At 39.5% G+C, this 23,055-nt stretch overlaps 1 protein-coding gene and 1 pseudogene across 2 annotated transcripts; one reads left to right on the forward strand and one right to left on the reverse strand.

Moving 5' to 3' along the window:
* Nucleotides 1–94: 94 nt before the first annotated feature.
* Nucleotides 95–13,355, forward strand: LOC146490150 (uncharacterized). Of its 2 annotated transcripts, XM_085098405.1 has the most exons (8): nucleotides 95–136; nucleotides 275–369; nucleotides 1,368–1,611; nucleotides 3,043–3,187; nucleotides 7,840–8,004; nucleotides 8,255–8,491; nucleotides 9,899–10,020; nucleotides 11,194–13,355. In XM_085098405.1, the coding sequence occupies exons 2-8, from the start codon at nucleotides 312–314 to the stop codon at nucleotides 11,345–11,347; spliced, it is 1,125 nt and encodes a 374-aa protein (XP_084954531.1). In that variant the 5' UTR covers nucleotides 95–136; nucleotides 275–311; the 3' UTR covers nucleotides 11,348–13,355. The 2 variants fall into 2 exon arrangements, with proteins under 2 accessions (XP_084954531.1, XP_084955202.1); XM_085099076.1 differs by lacking the exons at nucleotides 95–136; nucleotides 8,255–8,491 and having other exon boundaries at nucleotides 230–369; nucleotides 11,194–13,339.
* LOC146490151 (uncharacterized) lies at nucleotides 4,905–6,341 on the reverse strand (annotated as a pseudogene).
* Nucleotides 13,356–23,055: the final 9,700 nt, after the last annotated feature.

The following is a 23,055-nucleotide window of genomic DNA, read 5'->3' on the forward strand; positions in this document are numbered from 1 at the left end:
TATAGAATTTGGTGGTAATATTGTCTTAGTCCATTGGAAGTAGCAGCAGTAAATATAGCCACAGGAGGGTAACTATCATTCTATCATTGCAATTCTTCGTCAATTGCGTCAATTGACACGCGACAACCTGACCAAGGTAAATGAATTTTGTTGAATTTTTTTACGTCTTTTGGGATATCGCACAAATCTTTTAACTTGCATTTGCTTGAAATGTTTCAACTTCGCTTAGCATCGCTTCTTAAACCTTAAGTGGTTTTGACCTTTGATTTAACAGCTTCTTCATCTTCTGCTGGTAAAAGCGATGAACTAGAATGAACCTTGTCATTTGTATTTTTCTGTCAGTTGCAAGTGCAGTTGTCTCGAGTTCAGGTGAACTTTATTTTTACTAGTTTTAAACTTATTTCACATTTATTTTAAATTTAAAATTCATTCCCTGATTGATTTTTTAACTATTATTTTAGAATTTATTAAAATATAATTTATACGTTCGAGTGCGTTCAATTGGCCCTATTCCCAGAATACTCAGGTAAAGTAAGGAAACGGTCGCAGTCGATTTGGAAGGGAATATTAAGCGTGGGATATATTCAACATATAACGATTAGAAAAATAAGCATTTTCACGCAGTTTTCAGTTTGGGTCAGTGAACTTTGTTGTTACTTCGCATGACATATGGAGCCCATTTTTTCCAATTTATACTATTTACACTTTTTATTTGCAGGAAATATATTGCATTTCAGTTGCCTCTTGTCAATGACTTTAATTTATTTAGTAAACTATAACGTTTTCATCAGTCAAAGAGAGCCTGGGATACAGCGTTTAATTTAAAGCAATTCTCTCAATATAATTGACAATATGATTTTTACTTTAATGGTAACACTGTACTGTGAATTTTAATATTGAAAATTTCCCCTAAATTCTAGGACGAGGTCAATTGTGTGACCTTGCAAACAAAGCAAGAGTAGCTTTAACTGAATGTCGAAGTAATTAAGCTTTTGTTTACTACGGTCTGTGATTGGTTGAAAAACCTCGCACCACATTCTTAACCAAGAGAATTAAAACCAAAGCAGCCGGCAATCGCGACTTGTTCAAACCCGGCCATTTTCCAGCGGTTGTCGCCGTCTTTGTTACGGATTCTGATTGGTTCATCGCTACTTTGCTGTGATTGGCCAGCAGGGTAATAATTACCTCGGCGCTAAATTGAAAATCACTATATTACACATTAAAAATACTCAAACCCTATCAATTGGACATGTTAACTTGTCTCCCCAACTCGAATCTACTCTTCTCTAGAAATTAAAACATCCAGCACTGTATGTAACGAGTTTAATCTACTGCTATAATACCTAATGTACAATATCTGTTTTTAGAACACGCCACGCTGCTGTTTGTTGGTGATATTTCTTTTGCTGGCCCAGTGAAATATTATGTGGGACTTAAATATCACACATATAATGATTCGTTCAATGATGTGGCACCTTACATAAGAGAAGCTGACATTTCCGTGGCAAATCTGGAATCTCCATTTGTCAGTGAAGACGTATATCGCTATAAGTATGAGGGAAAGAGGTTGGTTTTCCTTGATTCGAGTCCACAAGCTGCTCAAGCATTGAAGTAAGCTTTACACTTAATAAATGTTTTAAAAAGCGATAGTTGAGTTTTGAATTACTGTTTTCATCTGTTTTGGTTATGATTACGAAACGGTAAATGTGTGACCGAGAAGTTGTCCTTAAAGGGGAAGTATGATGGGTTTTTTGATATCTTTGTTAAAAATGATGAAATGAGACCTTCAAATAGCTGCCAAATAATTCTAGAATGACGAGAGGAAAGAAATCAATTTTTGAAAGGAACAACTCTTGATCTGTTCTAGCGCATTTTGGAAACAAAAATACGAGAACTTGAAAAACATCAGCCTAACGTTTTTCAAGTTTCAATCCGTGATACCGGCCTACTCTGTCTCTGGTCAGAGGCACTAATCGACAGTTTTATTGCACTAGGGTGATACAGTCGGACCTCTATTAAGCGGTCACCCTGGGGACTTTGAAAACTGGCCGCTTAATAGAGGTTGGCCGTTGAATAGAGGTATCGAATACAGCACTTTACTGACAAAACAATAATTCGGGACTTTGGAAAGTGGCCGCTTAATGGAGGGTGGCCGCTTAATAGAGGTCCGACTGTAGTTTATATAATAAACCTGACAATTATTTCTTTGTTTCTGCTGATAGACAAACATTTTTGGGTTTTGAGATGAAAGCAAATTTGCGTAATACTTCCCCTTTAATTCCTCGTCTTTTCAACTAAACACGCACATATTCTACCAATACGAACGTTTTTTTTTTATATATTTATATATACATGTATGTTTTTTTTTATTTGAGTACCACACATTACTTACAACACTACCCCTGCTTACAATACTAACATTATTTACAAAACTAAATTGCTAGCAATACGTAGCACTATTTAAAATATAGTAACATTACTTACAATACTAACTTAAACACAACACTTATGTTAGTTATGCTAGTTAGTTTTATAATATATGTAATTTTTGTTTATTTACATGGTTTGCTACAGTTTGTCATTAAGGGAGGAAAGCGAGAGCACTGTACCGTAATAAAGTATCTAAAGCGTACAGTCTATATTTTTTCCATTTGAGTTTGTGACTGGACTTGTTCTTATTTAACTTCGTTATTTGCTATTCTAAACGATAAACGTAGTTGATCTTATTGGTGAATATTCTGAAGGAAGGATGGGCACATTTTTGGCGACATTCATAAATATATTGCTTAGCTAAAATTACAAGATGATTTAATAATAGCAAATCTATCAATACGAACGTCTGATCATGTATTGGTTTCTCCAATTGATTGCTTAGCATCAGCTGATTCCGAGATTGTCTTTGTATTAGCTTGTTTAGTCTTTGAAAACGGGATTTCAAACACACTCAGAAATCATATTCTAGATTAATAAGCCTGTGAATATTTCATTCCAAAATGTATTAATGACACACATTATTAAAATGGTTTCTTTGACTCATTGTAGTTTTGCAGGATTTGATGCTGTCACAGTTGCCAACAATCATTTCAATGACTTTGGCGCGAGAGGCGCCAACTTTACCATTGAAGTTCTCCAAAAGACGGGAATTAAATATTTTGGTATCACTTACGGGAAATACGACTCTTCACAGGTGCATTAAAATTTTTGTCTTTTACTGTTTTCTGTTCTTTATCGTGTTTTCTTTTTTGGTGATATATTCTATTCTGTAATGTCCCTAAATTGTTTCTGTTTGTTGTAATGTCTTTGTTTGGACTGTGGCATCATCGTCATCATCATTATCATCGTCATAATAATAATAATAATAATAATAATAATAATAATAATAATAATAATAATAATAATAATAATGTAGTTTAATAAGGACTGAGTGGAGTACAATTCAAGGAGTAATCGGGCGCGTAATTTCAAACCGCGCGAGGCCGATTTGAAATTACAGGCACGATTACCCCTTAAATGTACAACGCGAAGTCCGATCACCAACTAACTGTGTCAATAACAAAATGCGAAAAACTCAGTAATAGGATATTCAATGTAAGTAAAAACTTGTTATTACATCCGCTTACTGGTTGAAATTTCAGAGCAAAAACATAGCTTATAACTTTTTGGTGAAACTATCGATAAAACTGTCCAAAAATTTATTAAATACAACGAGCAATTAATTGAGTCCGACGGCATCCGGAACTGGAAATGGTAGTAATTTCTAAAAGTTTGAGGATTGACAAGCGACATGACATGATTGACGGGTAGCTCAACATACCAAATAAGGTATACGAGATCATACGATCAGACAACAGTCTCGCAGCATGAATTCGAGAAACGTAACTCAGTAATAGTGCGTTTGTTTGGGAAAATCCAAGGGTGGATTCCTGGTCCGAGATCCTATAGATTCTTCGTATCCAAAGAAAAAAAAAACGGAAGATGAATTTAAATTTGTTATTGGTCGCGACAGCCCCAAAATGCAGTTTGCGCTTCTCGCGGCAGTTTTAAAATGGCGGCAAGTTTGTTTTTGGTTGTCGAAGAGTTGCTCGGCGATTTGCCGCAAACGGAAAGATCCGAAGACGATGCAGTTCTCTTTCTTGTCGCTGGAAGTTCTTATTTAAATTGCCAGCGAGTTGCATTCGAATAACTTTCAGTTAGATAGAGTTTTGTGTACTTCTACGGCGGTGGACTTTTCAATCTGCGCGATTTTACAAGGAAATAGCACTTACCTTGATCACCTGATGGCGGAAATGTCATGGCGGCTCCTCTTGGTTCTCATCAGAAGGCCGCTTGCCAAAAGTGATTTTTTATCGGATCCATTCCTGAAAGAAGCGCACGGATCATGAATCCTAAAAATCCGGATAAGGATTTGATCTAAAGAATCCACCCGAGTGTGGATACCTTGGATTCAGAGTCCATTTTTGGATTTTAGTAAAGAGACGCAAAATCCGTTTTAGGATTCAAAAATCCGGATTCGGATTTTCCCAAAGAAACGCACCCTAAGACTATATCTAGCATGTTCGGAAAAACATAATTTAAGCATAAATATGCGGCCGAAGAGAACTGGTCTTTTGAAAACTACAGCCAGTAGTAAATAAGTTCAGTCTTTATCAGATTCAATGATTTACGCTCGTCTGGGTTTTCTGACAGGAACACTGCGGTCTCTTGCAATCTCGCCGATCTGATATTGTACTTGTGAAGAACTCGCTTGATTTGTTAATTGCGGCCCAAAGTAGTTTTGGATATCATATACAGTGTATTTATTGAAAGACTGAACTGCTGGGTCGTTCGATGTTCGTGTAACTAGCATTTGAGTTGGAAGATTAGACGACTGATGAGTGAGCGATTGTGCCATGGCAGCTAATGACCTAAGAGCGCAGATGCATTGCTCGATGGCACAAGCGCTGCGAAGGCGGAACTGACAATGAACACGAGCTTGGCGATGTTTTCGAACTTCTTGTTGTGGATGTTCGAGAATAGCCACTAATGGTGCGAAACAGAGTCCTCCTTTCGTCCTGTTCAATATCGTCCTGTTCAATATCGTGGTAGTCGTAAAGCGAGCTTTCGTTGACATGGCCGGTGATCTGAAGTGATCTTACACTTCGGTTGTCCGGCTTTCTTCAGTTGTTGTAACGTCACAATTTCTGGTAGAATGATCTGAAATTCGCGCTTCGTGAACGTTCAGAGACTCTGCCAGGGTCTTCACGATGCTGCCAGTTTTGTGTTATCCCATCCTGGACTTAGCGTACCAAATGTTGGTATTATTGCCAAATTCAAAGATCCAGAGGTTCGCATTTCTAACAGGCGCCTTCCGAGAAACTCTTCGAAGAGTCGGAGAGAATCTCTTGGACCACCGTAATTGAGATGATTTATACCCAGTTTTATCCGTTTCGTACACATCCTTCTGGACCATTATTACCCATGCCAACAGTTTGAGAATAAAATCTCCCCTCAAGACGATTCAAGATGTTTATCTGAAACATCTAAAGCGTTTATAAAAGATCTGGGTACGACTCGTCCGTGGGTACGAAACGTTTGGTAAGCCTCTTGAGGTTTTATTTCGAGGTTCCGCCGTTAAACCACCTGTACGAGTCTTGGTTGGGCTCTCGTCGACCCGAAGGCATTTCGCCATTTTTCTTACCTCTACCTGGACCCACGCAACTTCAACGTCTTGCACGTAAGCGTCGTAATGGTCTTGCCGGCCTCGAAGCCCGAAGTTTTCGGACAAGTTTTTTAAGTTGACGTTCGTAAGAGCAACTCCATTGTGGTCGCTTATCAGGCGTACTGGACCAAAATGACTTTTCTTTGGCCGAGCTCTACGGCTAGGCGCGATTGGTTTTTTTTTTTTTTTTTCTTTTTTCTTTTTTTGCCGTAACCGTTCATCTGCAGTTGTCTTGCTTTGCATCCAAGACAGCTCTTGAAGATGAACATTACCGATCATTTATCAGACTGTATAGATATTTTAGGGTGGATAAGTACCGTTCCAGGGCCGCTTGCATAACTTTAAGCGAATCCGGTTCGCACTCCTAGAAGGTCTTGTTTTCTTACTTCGAGAAAAAAAGGTTGCGGGCGCCATTGTTTCGATGTTGACATAAATGTTACGCAGCTTTGTCCAGGATGACCACAACCTCTTCTGATCCACGTTGTTGTGATTCCATTGTTGTTTTTGTCTCTTCCTCTTTGAGCGTTTCTTGAATCAACTTATTTAAACTAGGAGGAAACCTGGATTCGTCTGGTGCCGATAGTTTTATTGCTTTGGTGGTTTCTGCCTGAAGTGTAGTTCGCTCGCTCTTTCCAGTTGTCATATTACAAATTTTAGCAACTGTATCGCTTTCTCCAGTTTTAAGTCTTTCAAAGTCAGTATTGTTAAACAGGTTGTCAAATTCTAAAGAAAAAAACGTATTTAAATGAAAGTCATTTGACCAGTTCATTTTGTCCATTTTTGTTTTTAAACTGAAGTTTGGAAACCTGTTCATTTGTGTCCAATTTGACCTGTCACGGCTGATCACAAGCAGCTTGTAATGGATCCCTGTTTCGATGCGCGGTGATCGTTGCATTTAAGGTTTAGAGACTGTAATTTTGCATCGCTTAAAGTATTAAAATAATATATGAGATGGACTTTGTCAAAAAAATAGTTGTGTCTCGACCAATCGGAATCTGCAGAAAATCCAAATTAATAATTCATTTATAGAATTTGGTGGTAATAGTCAGTCTTAGTCCATTAGTAGTAAATATAACCACAGGAGGGTAACACATTGCAATTCTTTGCCAATTGCGTCAATTTATCTGGATTTGTAAGTATTTCACTACAACCAACCTCAATGCATGCCGTGTTCATTTCCCATCTTGCGTTTGTTTGAGCACTGGAGCTCTTTACTTTAATTTTCGTGTCCCAAGCGTTTCACCCCTCCATTTCCCGGGGGGGGGGGGGGGAGGTAGGGGTAATTTGGATATATTTGTGACCGGGAATGTGCAAAGACCTTTTTGGAGTTTGAAATTAGTTCTTTTCCTGGGTTAGAAATTTTGCTCCATCTATTGCATGATTACAGTTTTCTTTAGCCAAACAATTTTCTACGAACTGCCACAAGTAACCTGGAGCTCTTCAAGTTCGAAATTAGTGCTTTTTTGGGTTATATTTGTGGTGAGTCTTTTTGGGAAAGATGTTTTTCGTAAGGACCTAATTGTGGCGTTGACAACAAGCGAAAGCCAGGGTTCTTTTTTCTGGGCCGTTGCACAGTTTTTGGTCAGGATCTAGCCTGGTACGGCTTCATTTGTCTGGTACTATCTATCCTCAAGTTGTCATGCGATCAATACTCTCGGAGTTTGAAGAAGACGAAAAAAGACCGGCCTAGATACAGACCCTTAGACTCTAGTACGAGTAAGACTTTCAATACGAGGTATGAATTCACGTTTTTAGCGAATTCCTAATAAGATATATCCTAGAAAGCTTCATTTTACTCTTTGTGAGCGACGAACTTGAGGCAGTTGTTTTGAATGACGATAGCTTAAGCCATTTTGTTATTCCGGAAAGACTAGATCACCTACGTTTCGAGGAGTTGTTTTCGCGGCTACTCTGTTCTCACAAAAAGTAGTACTAAAATGACGACAGCTATATGCATTGCCCACCAAAATAACACTGCCGGTTCATGCGCGCGCACTCCTTCTCTATTGGAAAATTTGTACTCGTACTGAAATTTAGAGGTCTCTGTTCATCGACGATAGTGGTGTAGTGTATCAAAAGGGGCGTCTATTTCATAATGTGGAAAACCAGAGAGGTAAAACGTCTTCTCTCTTTTGTATTAGGAGCCTCTTATAATGAAAACCAAAGGAATCAAGATTGGGTTTCTTGGATACTGTGATCATGTCCCCGATCGGCCAAACTGCACCGTAATGAGAATGCTGTACAACTCTGGTCCTGCTATTTACCGAGATGATATTGCTACTAGAGACGTTAATAAACTGAAAAAGGTGAAATTCATTTGGAATTGTTCCCGAAAAACATACGAAGTTAACCAGACCGAGTATCATTTAAACAAAACTGGTGAACGGGTTTGGATGTCCACCTCAACTTCGTCTTAGTACAATTATAAACAATGTAAGTAGCACTTGAAGTGCGAAAGCGATCAGTATGAAAAAGGGTGAGATAAAAGAAAAAAAGAAACAAAGAAAGAGAACTTAATCAGGAAAAATACTAATGGTGAGGTTTTTTCTCTTGAAGGCCAAGGTCGACATCATAGTTGTTTTTATTCATTGGGGTCGAGAACTCCTATACAAACCACTTCCGTACCAGCTTCAAATAAAGAAACATCTGGTGTCCCTTGGTGTACATATTATTATTAGTTCTCATCCACACGTCTTGGCACCGCACTGCATGATGCAAAACAAAACGCTTGTAGCGTACAGTTTGGGGAATTTCTTATTCCCTCCCATGCGTCCGGTGGGAGGTAATTTTCCGGTAATGCTTGTTGTCTTGTTGTTCTTTTTAAGGTCAATTTTATAGTTTATTTACTCAGTCGACCGATAGTTAATCGAGGGACTGGTTATGAAACCTTGCAATGAAAACAATGGTGCTGTAATTTATGTTGGAAGGGGCTGCGACCGTGCACAATCCTTTGTTTTAATGTTCATACTACAGTTGGATATCTTAACAGGAACGTTCTATTGGTCAGTTGCTCCAACACATTTCAAACTATATTGTGGTTGGTGCACGGTCAAGGCCGAAATGCTAACAAAAACATATATAAAAAAGAAGTTTGTCAGGCTTCATAACCGTTGACTTTTATTACCTATGTACTGCCCAGAAGTCTAGGTCTGCATTTTAATACAGCATGATTTCACATAACTTGAATAAGCCTTAATACCATTCCATAAAACCATTGTGAACTCCAGAGTCATAGAACTTTTCTAGATTAAACCAATTAGATTAGGCTCCTACAACACTCCCGGATTGGAACCATCTTTCCGGGGACATTAAACAAAGTAAAACGCTGTCAGTCTTTGTGGGAAAAGTATTCTTGTACTCTTAGCTGTTTCGTTAGTAATTTAAATATTTATGTAAACACAGTCTAAAATGCTCACGTTAGGAACGCAGACTTAGATGGTAATTAAATAAATAGCAACAATAACAAGATAAAGCAAAATCAAGAATGAACGAAAGGAAGACGATAATGGCGAAGTGGTGAGAGTACTCGCCTCCCACCAACTCCCGGACTCGGCGTCATATGTTGGTTGAGTTGGTTCTCGTCCCTACTCCGAGGGTTTTTCTCCGGGTACTCCGGTTTTCCTCCCTCCACAAAAACCGACATTTCCAAATGCCAGTTCGACCTTGAAACAGTGGAGAGAAGAACCACTCTGTGGAATCCACTGAAACTCCCATTGGTATATTTATTTATTTCATTTTAATGTTAATCGAGGACTTCCCTATAAGCTTTCACACAATGAGAAAATATTAACTTGAGTTAACATACTTTTTTTTACCATAAATTGCTTCCTCGAACGATTTCTTTGGGGTAGTTTTGTCAGTAAGGAGTCATAGCTCATACTTAAGTTTCGTTAAATTAGTCACTCCATAAACATTTCAGTATAAAAGCCCTTGGATACGAATTCGTCTTAATTGCACAACTACATTGTTTGCTTCCTCGAACGATTTCTTTGGGGTAGTTTTGTCAGTAAGGAGTCATAGCTCATACTTAAGTTTCGTTAACTTAGTCACTCCATAAACATTTCAGTATAAAAGCCCTTGGATACGAATTCGTCTTAATTGCACAACTACACTGTTTGTTTGCATGAATTTTCGTGCGATCTTTACAATGTCAAGTTCACTCAACTCATCCAATTATTTTCCCTGCTTTTCTCTCAACAGAGCGTGTATGGAAGAATGGGCAAGAAACCTAACAAAGCCCTAATAGAAGCTTACGAACATTTTACTTATGGACACATGGAAGATTTAAAATCAAGCCAGATACTCAAAGTTCACGTTTCAAGGTCAGTAGTTAGACCTCCCGTTTTCGTTGCGTGTGCACAGTTAGCAGGTTGTTGCGTTCGATACAATTCTGTAAATGAAGTTAAAAATTACAATCGAAACTGCACTCTGTTGAGTTCGATCCCAGGCCATTTGCCTCTCAAAGTATTTCTTGTCTTTCTTACCCAGAACTCCTTGACAATCAATTTATGAAGGAGCTTTCTCGTGAAATCTTCATTAACAATAGTAATTGACTGAGACAATTGGGCTAATTTACCAGTAATTTTGCCTTTATTCTAAATGTTCAGGCTAACGGCTACTCCGACTAAAATGATACGTATAAATTGCACCAAAATATGTCACAATGTTAACCCTGCACAGTTACAAGCCACCGAAGAAAACAAAATGTTTATTGTAGATTGATTTACCCTCTTGTATTAGTATCGATAGATGGGTACGTTGTTTAAAAAAATAATAATAAACCGTTCACTTTCCCATGGTATCATGAGGCATCATTCTCTCATTAACCGGTCAGTAGCTGATAAATGTCCTTGAATTATGAAGGTGGTCCAAGCAAACTCGGCTCTTAGAAAGCAAAAGCGTCCCTGTTCTATTTCACATGCGAAATTACTAACCAGCCCTACCAATGATACCACCATACCATACCACCAATCCATACCTCTCTTTTCAGTCACATGAACCTAGTTTAGTGGCCTTAGCTTCCACAAATCTCCTGTAACTCAGTGGTTGGGCATCCGAACTAGTAATCTTAAGGTTATAGGTTCGACTCTTGTTAGGGGAATTAGGATTTCCTTTCTCAGATGCATGTGTAACTCACTGAAAGAAAAAAATCTATCACATACCTCGCCCACTATGTCGTTTGAATATGTTGTCTTCAACATATCTCAGATAGTGTCTTTACAACTGAAGTTCCGTTAACTGATGCATATAATGTATATTGGTCAGACGTAAGAAGAAAGAGCTCCTCACCAGGTAACCATAGAAAATAGGATTTTCAAACCCTAACCGTCACACTACACCTTAGAACTTATTTTAAACTCTAAGCCTCAAACTAGTTCACTATATTTCATGTTCACGTTGACTTTGATTTGTTTAGTGAATCAGGGAAACACACGAATTTAACTAAAAAGTGCACTTAAATTTTTCTTTTTCCTTTTTTTTTTTTTTTTTTTCAGAAACGGCGTCTTGGCAGCAGAATATTTGCCTTCGAAACTCGTCTTCGATCATAAAACCAAGCGACTTCACCCTAAGCCAATAAATAGCTCCAAATGGATTAGAGTCTGTGGAAAGGAGGACACACAATGCCAAAAATGTTGTAAGGATTTATGAGAACGTTTGGTGCATGAGGTTTGCCGTTAATTTGCTACTGAACAATGAATTCTCGCGATCGCTTTGACAATAATATCTCGTTCATGTTTAAAGCTTCGAACATCAGTTGGCACATCATTATGAAAGCAAGAATCACAATCACAGCCTTTGATAAAGACAAAAACGAAGCAAAAGGAAAAAAGAAAACAGAAGAAACGGAATCTGACTCAAACTTGATTCGTACAATGAACAAACTCAATTTGAGGACAGAAACAAATCACCTTATTTCTCAATTTTTGGCAATTTTCTCTCGTTATATGTCCAGGATCAACCTTGTTAGCAAGAATTTGCTAGCAAATTATTTTCGCATTTGTCGCAAAAGAAATAATTGATGAAAAACTTATGTTACAAAGTCATTTACTAATATCGCAAATATCGCAAGAATAACAAATGTAACAAGACTCAAGACTTAGAAGAAGTTGGAGCCAAGAAGGGCCACGAAATGTACGCAAATATCGCAAAAGTAACAAGGATTTTTCTTTCTAGCTAAGGACACCCCTGACAAATATCGCAAAAATCGCAAGAATAACAAATGTAGCAAGATTCAAGACTTAGAAAAAGGTGAAGGCAAGAAGGGCCCCGAAATGTTCGCAAATATCGCAAACGTAACAAGGATTTTTCTTGCTAGCTAAAGACGCCCGTGATAAAAAAATATCGCAAAAATCGCAAGAATAACAAATGTAACAAGATTCAAGACATAGAAAAAGGTGAAGGCAAGAAGGGCCACGAAATGTCCGCTAATATCGCAAATGTCGCATAAGTAACAAGGATTTTTCTTGCTAGCTAAAGACGCCCGTGACAAATATCGCAAAAATCGCAAGAATAACAAGTGTAACAAGATTCAAGACTTAGAAAAAGGTGAAGGCAAGAAGGGCCCCGAGATGTCCGCAAATATTTTCGCCATATTTGTTACTATGTCTTTTCACATAGCAAGAAAAATTAAAAGTCCTGTTACTTTTGCGATTTTTGCGAAATTTGCGGACTTCTCGAAGCCCTACTACACCATTTCCCTTTCTAAGTTTTGATTTTCGTTAAATTTGTCATTCTTGCTATTTTCGCCATATTTGTTACTCAATGTCTTCACATGGCAAGTTAAATCTTCTTATTTTTGCGATTTTTGCTATTTCTTATATACTTTTCTAATAGCAGTTTTCTTTGCGACAATTGCGAAAAAAATTTCGTAGCAAATTTTTGCTAACAAGATCGATCCTGGACATAAGTGGAGCTATATTTTGCTAATTTCTTGAATTTGAGACCAGAAAGGAGTCCACTTATTGCTGGATTTTGGCCTATTGCCACGAATTTGAGTCCAGAAATTGTCGCGCGCAAGTTATAATTAGTAGCAGTAAAGGTGTATACCGTTACAGAAATCACCACCATACGATCCTTTAAGTTTCGTACAGGAATCGAAAGGAAAGTTTTGTACTTTTGAAGGGATCAACTGGAAGGAAGTTGAGGTTTACTCAACAAAATGACTTGACAGCAAACGAACATAGCTGATTTGCAATTACGTCAACACACGAGCCAACCCAATTAGCCAAGAAACCAACTAGCGAAGACTGAAACAAAATGGTTGTTTCAGGTCGAATTCCGGAGAATGCTTGTCTTCCAATAGCTCAATCATCAGAAATATCTGACGTGAATCTCTTTCTATTCTTATGAAGCAGCAGAGATTACCAAACGCGAATATTTGGGACATTATTGCTGGTCTGTCTACATTCTCTTTCTTTGTGTTTAGTCACTTATGTTAATCCATTTTAATTATGTCATGTTCTTTGAATTAATTATTCTACTGCTTCTTTTCCTGTTGGTTCATACGTGATGACGCCACTCGCTTCTGATTGGTTTGCTATCAAGCTATTGTTATTTGCCTATATAAGTGCGACACAACCCGGATGGTTTGGGTGGAATCAGTAAACCTAACGCACAGTATACAGAAAGAACCCTCCTCTTTTGTTAATTATAAAACCCATTGATTTCCATAATGTACTATAATTCAATCTGCCTTGATTGGGATCGCCACCTTGTCGTGGTGAGGCGGCTTGCGTGCTCCAGTGACCCCTAGAGCTATGTTGGCTGGAGTCTTGTACTCCTGGCAGGGACACCCATGCCAAACAGGTCAAAGGGTAGGGGCCAGACAAAGAGTGATCCCACTGGCCCTCCAGGTTGGGGGTTGGGCAGAGGGCTGATAACCCTCTTCCGTAAAAAAAAACAATTATTACAGAAACCAGAAGCAGAGTGAATTCACTATTTCAAAGGGGAACTGTGGCAGTACCTCATCGGAGAGAGTTAATGACGCACGGGAGCCAAAGCCAGCAGGACGCCTCCGGGCTGATCAAGCCACTGATACACCCTAAATACACCATGAAGATAGGCAACTGGAACGTAAGGACGCTTTACAGGAGTGGCAACATTGCACAGGCGGCGAGAGAAATGACAAAGAGAGGTATAGACGTAATGGGCATCAGTGAAACACACTGGACAGGACAAGGAACAATGCGACTTGCAGAGGGTGAAACCATCATTTACTCCGGAAGAGATGATGACAACCATAGAGAGGGAGTCGGCATACTGATGTCAAAACATGCAGCACAATCTCTGATGGAATGGACTCCGATCAGCGAAAGGGTTATTCAAGCCAGATTTTATTCCAAATACATAAAACTTACAATCATACATGTATATGCACCCACTGAAGATACAGATGAGCAGATAAAAGATGAGTTCTATGGGAGGCTACAGGATGTGCTAGACAGTGTCAATGAGCATGATATGTTAATTGTCACGGGGGACATGAATGCTAAGGTTGGAAACGACAACTGGGCGTATGAAAGTGTGATGGGTAAACATGGGCTGGGGCAAAGAAATGATAATGGAGAAAGGCTTTGCGATATGTGTGATATGAATGAACTAGTTATAACAGGGACATTGTTTCCTCATAAGACCATCCACAAAGTAACGTGGGTTTCCCCCGATGGGAATACCATGAACCAGATAGACCATGTACTAATCAGCAGGCGATTTAGGAATTCGGTGAAAGATACGAGAGTATACAGGTCTGCAGATATCGGAAGCGACCACCATCTTGTATGTACAGTAGTCAAGTTGAGATTGAGTAAACAAACAGCAGGGAAGAAAAGATGTAGAGTCAAGTACGATACAGCAAGGTTGAGGAATGAAGAGGTGTTACGGCGGTTTAACGTTGCCTTGCAAAATAGGTACCAAGTCCTGGAGAACGAGGAAACAGCAGTTGAAGAAAGCGAAGAAGTGGAACAAGACTTTGAGGTGATGAAGAAGGCATATACAGAGGTGGCGGAATCAGTCTTAGGTAGACCTCGGAAGAAGAAGAAGCCGTGGATAAGTGAGGAGTCATGGAGCCTCATAGACCAAAGAGAGGAAATTAATAAGAAGATCCTGGGAACACGGTCAGAAAGGGTTAAGAAGCAGCTTAGGGCCAAGTATGCAGAAAAGAACAGGGAAGTGAAGAGAAGCATAAAGACAGACAGAAAGAAATGGATGGAGAAGATCACTTGTGAGGCGGAGGAGGCTGCAGGAAACCAACACATGAAGACACTATACGGGCTCACCAAGATATTATGCAATGAAAAACCTAAGCAAAGCACAGCAGTGTTTGACAAAAATGGAAACCTTCTCAATAAAAAAGGCGAAGTACAGGCACGATGGACGGAGCACTTTAAAGAAGTACTCAATAGAGACCAACCAGCAAACCCAGTCTTAAGTGATGAGGTATATGAATTAGAACTAAATGACGTCATTGAAGAGATCTCAATCAGTGAACCAACTTTAGGTGAAGTCAAACAAGCTATAAAAAGATTGAAGAATGGGAAAGCGCCAGGAACTGACTCTATCACGGCCGAACTATTGAAAGCAAACATAGAGTTTTCAGCAACAAAAATCCATCAGTTGTTGGGAAAAGTATGGACGTTTGAGAAGATCCCCCAACCCTGGAAGCAAGGGCTAATTATCAAGTTGCCGAAGAAAGGGAATCTCAAAGAATGCAAAAATTCGAGAGGAATAACCTTACTGTCCGTTGTGGGGAAGGTACTCGGTAGAATCATCATAGAGCGAGTGAGAAATGGAGTGGATAGAAGGCTGAGGAAGGAACAGGCAGGTTATAGAAAGGGGAGGGGTACAACAGACCAGATCTTCATCCTGCGGAACATTATTGAGCAGGTCAGCGAATGGCAGGCAACCCTGTACCTGAACTTCGTAGACTTTGAGAAGGCTTTTGATTCTATCCACCGAGAAAGCCTGTGGGTAATAATGGCTCAGTATGGAATCCCGGAGAAGATCGTGAAAATGGTAAGAGTTTTTTATGATGACTTCAAGTGTGCTGTAGAAGATCAGGGGGAAACATGTGAGTGGTTTGACATAAAAACTGGGGTAAAACAAGGATGCAATATGTCGGGATTCTTGTTCTTGATTGTTATGGATTGGGTAATGCGAAGAGCGGTTGGCAGTGGTGAAAACGGTATTAGGTGGAAGTTTACTTCAAAACTGGACGACTTGGACTTTGCGGACGATATAGCTCTGCTTTCATCTACCAAGCAGCAGATTCAGGATAAAACGACAAGGCTGGACGAAGAGGCCAGACGGGTGGGACTCAAAATCAACGGAGAAAAGACAAAAACGATGAGGATCAATGCAAGGAACCAAGAAAACATCATAATAAATGGGCAGGATATTGAAGATGTCGAAGAGTTTGTGTACTTGGGGGCGAAAGTTTGTAAAGAGGGAGGCGGTATGAAGGACTTGAAGAACAGGTTATCGAAAGCCAGAGGTGCCTTTAACAAACTAAAGAAGATCTGGATCTCTAATAACATCTCGAGGAAAACAAAACTGAGGCTGTATAAAACACTGGTAGTGCCAGTGTTACTCTATGGATCTGAGACATGGAAGATGAACAAAGGAGATGATAAAGCAGTGAATGTGTTCCATAATAGATGCCTACGTAAGATCTTCCGAATCCGATGGCAAGACCATGTCAGTACCAAAGAGCTACTGGAAAGAGCAAGCATGAAGCCACTGAGTGTGGAAGTGATGTCTCGAAGATGGAAAATGATTGGCCATATTCTTAGGAAAGATCGCAATGATGATTGCAATGTTGCCATGAGCTGGGCACCAGAAGGTAAAAGGAGAAGGGGAAGACCAAAAACCACCTGGAGACGGACAGTAGAGAAAGAAAGGCAAGAAGCAGGTTGGAGATCGTGGGAGGAGGTGCGGACCGCAGCAACCAATAGAGAGGAGTGGAGAAGCTCTGTGAAGGCCCTATGTGCCACGAGGCACGAAAAGGATATATGATGATACTATAATTCAATACGGAATACAATTATCGTTTCCCCCAATCACCCCTCAACAAAACAAAACACAAAACAACACTAGAGAAGGACAACACAATAGCACACAACGCAAGCACAATGAAATGACAAAACATACTCAACACAACAAACACAAAACAAAGGAAACATGCCTAGTTAACAAAACACTACACAACGCTAGAGAAATGCAATGAAATGAAATTCAATGCAATACAACAGAAGACAACAGAACACATCAGAGAATTGAAATGCAACTGATGAAATTCAATGCAACACACAACACACCACGATACGATGCGATGTGAGGCCGTACTCAATTTACGAAAAATTTCTTAAACATTTCGAGAACAATTTTGTTTTCTCGCAACAGATCTATTTCCAAACGAAATATTTCTTTTCACAAATTTGAGACCAGAAGCAATGAACTTATTGCTCAATGTTTATGTTTTCCGCGAATTTGAGACCATAAAGGAAATCAACTTATTGCTCGACTTTTGGCTATTTTCACGAATTGAACACCTGAAACGAATGAACTTATTGCTAAAATTCTGGCAACTTCCACGGATTTCAGACCACACCGGAGTGAACGTTTTACCCCATTTTTGGCTATTTTTATGTATTAACATTTTACCCGATTTCTGGCAATTTTTTTACTCATTTCAGAGACCAGAAAGGAGTGAAGTTATTGCTAGCTTTTTGGCCATTCCGACGGCTTTGAAAAGGAGTAAGGGGTGAATGTCTTGTTAGAGTTTTGGCAATTTTTGCGAATTTTAGACCAGAAGGCAATGATTTTATTGTTCCATTTTTTGATATTATAGGAATTGTAGGTCTTAGCGAGGGCTTTCGTAATCCAAAAGATGATTGGGCATAACTACGCATTTTTTATTTAAATCTATAATTCTAAAACCTTGAAAATTCAAACGTATGGATTTTTTTCCACATTGAGCCCTAATTAACCCTCAAAAATGCGTAGTTACTCCCAATTTTTGTTTTGGATTTATTAAGCCTTGTTAAAATCTACTTTTCTCGCATTGTCATAAACCTCACACAAAAATTCCTTTGAACAAGAAGCTGTTATCAGCTTGAACTCGGGCCATATTTGACTGGGTGGTGCGTAAGGCCTACGATCTTTTAACAGTGATAACCTCCAGCATTGCTAACTCCCCCAAATCGATAGATACAGAGATGTAGTGAGGCAATAAGTAAACACCAGATAGAATTGCATTACTTGCAGTCAGAATGAAATACAGGGGAAAACGACATTTGTTAAGTAGAATAGCTTGTGCTTCATACGGATACTTTATTCCTTACGTTTTCAATTTTGATTTGGAGACAGAAAACATTTGTACATTGATTACTTTTCAATACTAACCGTGAGTCAGATATGTATCTGTGTGACCCCGGGTCGAAGTGACGCGCTAAAAGATCGCAATTTCCTTTATAATCGTCGTAAAGGCCACATTCAAGTGTTCTACGCTTTCTACCAAATCTTGTGGTGATCGCCGACATTGTATTAAAACGCAAACTTTTGCAAGCGTTTTCCGTCATCAGTGTTCAAGTCCGGATATTTTACAGGTTTGGACAGAAATGATTTAAAGTAGTCTGAATAGAAACCAAGGCCACCTCGTTTTCTCACTCATTCCGAAAGGATAATGTGCTTTTCCGTTTACTTTAAAACATCAGAAAATTGTTCCCTTTAAACGCTTATAGCTGCAAAGTAAAAAAAAAATAGCTTTCGCTCGGTCGTTGACCTGTTCATCTGGTGTCGCGAGTTCGTTCACTCGGTGTTTCGTTAAGGCCTGGCTAAACTAGAAAACATTGTTGCGGAGGCAAATGTTTCCCAGTTTAGCCGCGCGGGAAACATATGTTGCGGAAACAAATTTTGCTGCTCGGAAACAAGAAAATGTTTTTGCTTCAGGTCAAAAACAGTTTTGCTACCCGGACACAAATTTTGCTTCCGAAACAATGTTTCCTCGTTTAGCCACCGGGGCAGCAAAACATTTTGTTTGCTTCCCGCTAATTTAGCTACCCCGGAAACATAACAAGAAACAATGTTTCCGCAACAATGTTTCTTAGTTTAGCCAAACCTTTAGTTCGTTTTCACCGGTGAGGGGTTAACTTGAGTGAACGATGAACTAAAGCCACCTCGTTTTCTCACTCATTCTGAAAGGATATATGTGCGTTTACGTTCTCGTTAAAATATCAGAAAGTCGATTCTTTTAAACACTTATGGATGCAAACAAAAAGAGCTGTCCACTCAGTCGTTCAGCTGTTCATTCTGTTTCGCAAGTTCGTTCATTCGGTTCTTCGTTCGTTCGCTTTCACCCGGTGATCGTTCGAGTTTGTTCAGTTTCTCCTCCGTTTGCCCGCTTGCCCAGTTCTGCTTGCTATTAATTGGCAGAAACATGTTATAAAGAATCAAATTTAATCAATTAAAGCTGTATTAAAACATTACGAAGAAGTTTTTTTCTAATACTTACGGCTGTCATGCTATAAAGAAAAGCTTCTTTTTTCTTCATTTCTCTGAACTTTTCTCAGCATTAAAGCATTAAGAACCAAAGCCACCTCGTTTCTGACTCATTCCGAAAGGACATTTTCTTCTAAGATTATTAAAATGTCAGAAAATCGATCCTTTTAAATATTTCCGGCTGCAAACAAAAGAGCTGTCCGCTCGGTCGTTCAGCTGTTCATCTGGTTTCGCGAGTTCGTTCACTCGGTTTTTCGTTCCTTCGTTAATTATCACCAGTGACAGCTCGTGAACCGTTTGTTCGTTAACTCGGTGATTCGTCTATCCGTTTACTCACCCGGTTGTTTGTTCGCTCGCTATAAAGTGGTTAAACTGGATATGATTAAGACATGGCCTTGTCAACTGGTAAAACAACTCACAACTAGCGCTACTCGTTCGACTCGTACGAGCTTAAAAGACCCCTTCTGCTCACAGCCGGCTGCAGTAAAACTCTAAGCGTCTGTAATGAGATGCAATTTCACCAGTTGTACGACTCGTACGAGTCGAACGAGTTGAGAAGATCTCTTACATAGCCGCTTGTCTTCGGAGGAAACTCTTACATAGCCGCTAAAAAACTCTTAAATATTGCCATGCTGAACTAAAGAACTATTTCATTTCAATACAATGGGAAGTACCAACTAGTACCAATAGAACCAAGTGCAACGCTCTCTTTTAAAAATTCGTGAGAGCAGTACTACTCATATGAGTTGAATGTTCGATTTCTATAAAAACGCTTATAGCTGCAAACAAAAGAGCTTTCCACTCGGTCGTTCGGCTGTTCGTCTGAGTGGTTTCGCGAGTGAGTGGGTGAGTGGTTTTTCGTTTGTCCGTTTTGACTGGTGAGCGTTTGCTTTGATGTGGGACAGTCAACACGTTCGATAAATACTATCAGTGTAATATATCTAATGACAACGAAGAGTGTTTCATGCGATTTCTAAACAGTGACAAGTGCGTTGAAAAGCGAGGCGTAGTTGACGTAATATATCAAACACGAGGAAGAGTGTTTCCTCCGATTCCCAAACACCGAGAAGTACATGTAGGTTGGAAAAACGAGGCGCAGCCGAGATTTTTTAGCCAACTTCGAGGCGTTTGGAAATAGGGGGAAACCCTCTTTCGAGTGTTTGATATAGCTACTCAAACTATTGATAATTTTTGGAGAAATTCGAAGCAAAAGTTTTTTCCTGCCAACAGGACTTCAGATCCCGACGGAGAAGAATGCCCCCTTCTTCATGGAACAGTTTGACGCAAAAGCTACTTGACAGGTGGTACGCGGAGAAATCTGGCTGCTCTGACAAGTGTCACCTCGATCCTTGCTCTTCCGACTATTCTGCTAAATGCCTTGGTTGTAATCAGCGGTGGCTACAAGACACCGACTTCGAACACCTTCTAGTATACTCCTCGCTAGCATGGCAGGAACAGATCCTTTGGCTGGACTCATGGTGGAACCCATAATTATTTCCGTTTATGTGATCATGAAGAGAATCCTTGGTGATGGCCCGTTTTGTAACTTGGAGACAGTTTACATACACCTTTGGTCTGCGTCTGGTATTACTTCGCTTAGTCACCTCGTTTTAATAGCCCTCAATCGCTTTATCGCAGTCAAAAAGCCCTTGAGATATCAAGACATGGTAACAAAACAGATGGTAAAAATTGGTGTGATTTTGGCTTGGGCCTTAACATCTTGTATGAGAATCCCAGACCTATTTTTATTCGCAATTGGTAGGAAACAAGAAGCGTTCTTTTATGGTAAAATACTGGACGCAATGCTAAGTATTCTTGGCTCGCTTTACATAGTTTTCATAGCTTACATGTATGGTTATATTTATTCAGAGTCAAGGCGTCAGAAAAAACGCTTAAAAAACGAACAGCTAACACAAGAAGAAGCTAGAAAAGTAAAAAAAGACGACAAGGCAACCAACACCGTTACGATCATCCTGGGTTCCTTACTTGTGAGTTATTTAGCTTTAACAATATGCCTTGGAGTGACATCTTTCTCAGACTTCATGATAGAACCACGCGTTGTAGCCATAGTATGGGATTGGACCGATGCTTTCGTTATGTTAGGTTCCCTTTCCAATCCGCTGATTTACCGTTGGCGTTTCAAGAAGCTCAGCCACGCTTTCCTCGAGATGTTACGTCTAAGAGAGCCAGAAAACCGCGCACCGAAAATAGAAATGGCTGTCATACGACGACATCGGCCTGAAGTTCCGCCTTCTACTGCTCAGGTGTTTCCATTGCCGGCTGTCAGACAAGACCCGGTTAAATTGCTGTCATTCCGTCATTTAAACGCCGAAGAAATAGTTCCAGACCAGGGAAGCAATCCGCTATAATGTGCACACCTTACAATCTTTTCAGTGTTTATCTATTTTTTTTTTTTAATTTGTATCAACATTTATCCAGAAACACCTGATTAAGCATACATGGCTCGTTTAAAAGAGTCCTGGCCGGGCTATGAAATTAATAAACAAGTGTCTATCGAGACTCCAAGACCCTATCCCCAGACAAGGAGGGCTTTACAACTACTAGAAAACTCCCATACAATGGGAAAACTCAATTTGGAAACAATTTTCTAGTAACATGGTAATCTTATAAATGGGAATTTCAGTGGAATGTACGGAGCCGGGCTCTTCTCTCCACTGTTTCCAGGAATTTGAAAATGTTAGTTTTTGTGGAGGGAGGAAAACCGGAGTACCCGGAGAAAGACCTTCGTAGCAGGGACGAGAACCAACAAAAAAGTCAACTCACATATGACACCGAGTCCGGGAATCGAACCAGGGCCACATTGGTGGGAGGCGAATGCTTTCACCTCTGCGCCATCCCTGCTCCCACCACTGACAAAAATCCTTCTAATTATCAAACATTTTTTTTATAGGTTTCGATCGCTTTATCGCTGTCAAAAAACCCTTAAGATATCAAAAAATCGTAACAAAACAGAAGAAGTAAAGGACAAAACAATGGGAAAAGGGGAAATATCTGTGAAATTTTTATTTAGAGAGAAAAACGTGTACTGACAAATTATCGGTCTGCTTTAAAATTGACAGACCAAGATCAAGGGCCCCATTCCGAACACTTTCTCTCTCGCAACTAATACAGGAGAAAAGGTTGGAAACCACATAGGCAGGAGAACAGTTGCGAAAACTCTGATGATTATTAAGGGAAAAAATAGACAGCTAAACCATGCAATGGGACAGAAATCGATTGTATGGCCACCCTACTCCTCGACGTACATCTGGTAACACTTTACATTTAAATAGGCCTGAAAACAGTCGAAACCGTCCGCATGCAGGGAGGAAAACAAGAATTCTAAATAATAATAATAATAATAATAATAATAATAATAATAATAATAATAATAATAACTACTTACATAGCGCTTATCCAGTTCTGTTCTAAGCGCTTTATAATATTTGTTTAAAATAATTCGTAAAAAGATGATTCTTAAGTTTACGTTTAAAAAGATTTAAATTGTCACAAGAACGGATGTCAACAGGTAGTTTGTTCCAGAGTTCTGGGGCCGAAACAGCAAACGCTCTGGAGCCATACGACTTGAGATTAAAGTTGACAGGACACAGGCGAAATGCGCAAGACGACCGGAGTGTTCTTGAAGTTGAATAGCGGCGTAAAAAGTCTTGTATGTAGATGGGGGACTATTGGTGGAGAGCTTTGTGGGTGACCAGAATTATTTTGAATTTAATTCGCTCGGGAACTGGAAGCCAGTGGAGGTCGAATAAAATAGGGGTTATGTGGTCATACTTGCGAGAGCTTGTAATCAGTCGAGCCGCGGCATTCTGTGAGAGAGAGAGAGAGAGAGAGAGAGAGAGAGA

The sequence above is a fragment of the Pavona decussata genome, unplaced genomic scaffold, assembly GCF_977016875.1.
Source record: "Pavona decussata unplaced genomic scaffold, jaPavDecu1.1 SCAFFOLD_1, whole genome shotgun sequence".
Classification (NCBI taxonomy): Eukaryota; Metazoa; Cnidaria; class Anthozoa; order Scleractinia; family Agariciidae; genus Pavona; species Pavona decussata.

What these genes read in the sequence shown, in the direction of transcription:
- LOC146490150 (XM_085098405.1), top strand. Translation starts at nt 312, where the DNA reads ATGAACCTTGTCATTTGTATTTTTCTGTCAGTTGCAAGTGCAGTTGTC. An exon ending in ACGTTAATAAACTGAAAAAG is followed by an intron (nt 8,005 to 8,254) that starts GTGAAATTCATT and finishes TTTCTCTTGAAG; the next exon opens with GCCAAGGTCGACATCATAGT. An exon ending in CGGTGGGAGGTAATTTTCCG is followed by an intron (nt 8,492 to 9,898) that starts GTAATGCTTGTT and finishes TTCTCTCAACAG; the next exon opens with AGCGTGTATGGAAGAATGGG.